The 1,995-nt window shown below is 41.5% G+C and overlaps 1 protein-coding gene across 1 annotated transcript in view; it reads left to right on the top strand.

Moving 5' to 3' along the window:
* The first annotated feature begins 1,271 nt into the window (after positions 1–1,271).
* Positions 1,272–1,995, top strand: part of TMEM114 (transmembrane protein 114) — a 27,961-nt gene continuing 27,237 nt past the window's right edge. The window contains exons 1-2 of the mRNA XM_018573835.1: positions 1,272–1,714; positions 1,804–1,884. Of these exons, the coding sequence (XP_018429337.1) occupies positions 1,531–1,714; positions 1,804–1,884 (265 nt within the window). The 5' untranslated portion in view covers positions 1,272–1,530. The remainder of the gene's footprint in view (positions 1,715–1,803; positions 1,885–1,995) is intronic.

The following is a 1,995-nucleotide window of genomic DNA, read 5'->3' on the forward strand; positions in this document are numbered from 1 at the left end:
TGAGTGGTAAAAGCTTTTTGTCAGGGGTGTACGGCTGGGCAGTGGGTGGAACCCCTTGGCTGGGACAAAGAGTCCAAAAACGAGGTACAGAGGGAAAATCCAAAAACGTAGTCAGGTCCAAGTACGGGTCGAGGCAGGCAGCGAGGTTCAGAAGTGAGAAGGCAGGCCGAAAGGTCGATAACGGGGGTTCAGGCAAGGGTTCAGGAAGCAACAGGTTTACACACAGGGAGCTTGTGATCACACCATAGATGTAGAATAACTCAGCAATCAGCCAAGGCTCTGCCTGGTTTAAATACACAGGGAAACCAAGGACCACCCCCTGGTTGCAGAGGCGGCCAGGAAGCTTCCCTAACCAGGAGCCAATAGCAGGGCTGACTGGGCGGATGGTGTGTGCTGGGACCTCCCCCAGACTGGCTAGCACCCCAGCCTGGCTAGCACCTGAAAACACTAAGTGGCGCAGGCACATTCCGTGCACACACCACGCGGTCCCGCCGCCAGGTGTCCTGCCAGGAGGAGGGGTACTCTGTGCCCTGCGCCACCGCTGGCGAGCCTGGTAAGGAGCGGCACCCCTGGTTCTCTGACACTTTTAAAGCGTCACCTAAGGTCAATTTTGGGTATGATAGTTTTTTGCGATTTTGCGGATGCACGCAATTTTAAGACTTGACATGTTTGGTGTCGATTTACTCAACGTGACCCCGTCTTATATATTTTGCCCAAAAATAATAATTGTTTCCTAACATAATGTAAAAATGTTTTCATAATGTTCAGTCATTTTTCCTTAATATAGTAAAAAATTAAAATCCCAGTTGCAACAAATGGTAAAAATTCATTTCAGTACAATGTTGCATGGCGGAATAAATGTCAAAGTACTGCAGCGCTGAATACCTGGTCAAACATCTGGTCACGTTTTTTTCAACCTGGCTAAACATGTAACCATCCTGCCCTAATCTAGTGTTGCTGAGTGATTATGTGGCCACTCTGCTGTGCATCGTTGTGGCATAGTTATTCAGCTTTGTGGCTCCATATATGCAATGCAATCCCTCCTTGTGCTGTATATATTTAGTTCCACTGTTTAAAAATGTTCACAGGCACAAATACTGTATGTAACTTGTGATCATTCCCCTCCTTTTCTTCAAAAATGAAATGTTGACCTCCTGCAAATGTATTCCTTCTACTCAAAATATATTAAATATAAAAATAGGCTTTCGTAAAAGTACAGCACATATGCAGGCAGCTCACTGTATTCGTTCCTACCTTCCCTACATCTCGCCTGCTTGTTAATGTGAATCAGGAAAGCTTTCAGTGGTCTGCTTGTTGCATGTAAGCAGCAATGCCTGCTGAACTCGTACTGCTAAATACTTCAATTGAACATCACTGGAACTTGCTGAACCTGGGGAAAGATACATTTTGATACTTCTGTGATGGAACTTGATATTTCTTTTATTTGTTACTAAAGTACGTGATAGAATTCTACTTGTATCTACAAAATTAACACTGACCTTTTGGAGTATACAAAGAATCTAATGCACAATGAAGCTCAAATTGAGCATTTTGTCTGTAATTGTGGCTTTTCTTGGTATACTGAGCTTTATATTTTTAGTGGTTGCTATCGGAACCGATTTCTGGTATATAATTGATGCCTCTAAACTGGAATTAAAGAAGAACTTTTCGGAGACCCTCAGCTCACACTCAGGACTTTGGAGGATGTGTAAATGTAAGTAATATTGAATGACATGTTAAAGTAAGTTGGCTATTTGCTTTTTTATAGAAGTCTGTCATATATATTCTTATTTTGTTTTGCAGTTAAGGACAAGTGTACTACTTTGATAAATCCTTTTTGGCATGGCAACGTAAACTTTACAGATTCACAAAAGCAACTTTTAAGTGAGTTGAATTTTGCAGTTCTTGTGTGTTGTAAGTTTGTGTGTAAAAACTGTATATATGTGTGTGTGTATGTGTATATATATATATATATATACATATATATATATATAT

This window comes from Nanorana parkeri, unplaced genomic scaffold (genome assembly GCF_000935625.1).
Source record: "Nanorana parkeri isolate BGI_ZX_2015 unplaced genomic scaffold, ASM93562v1 scaffold2562, whole genome shotgun sequence".
Classification (NCBI taxonomy): Eukaryota; Metazoa; Chordata; class Amphibia; order Anura; family Dicroglossidae; genus Nanorana; species Nanorana parkeri.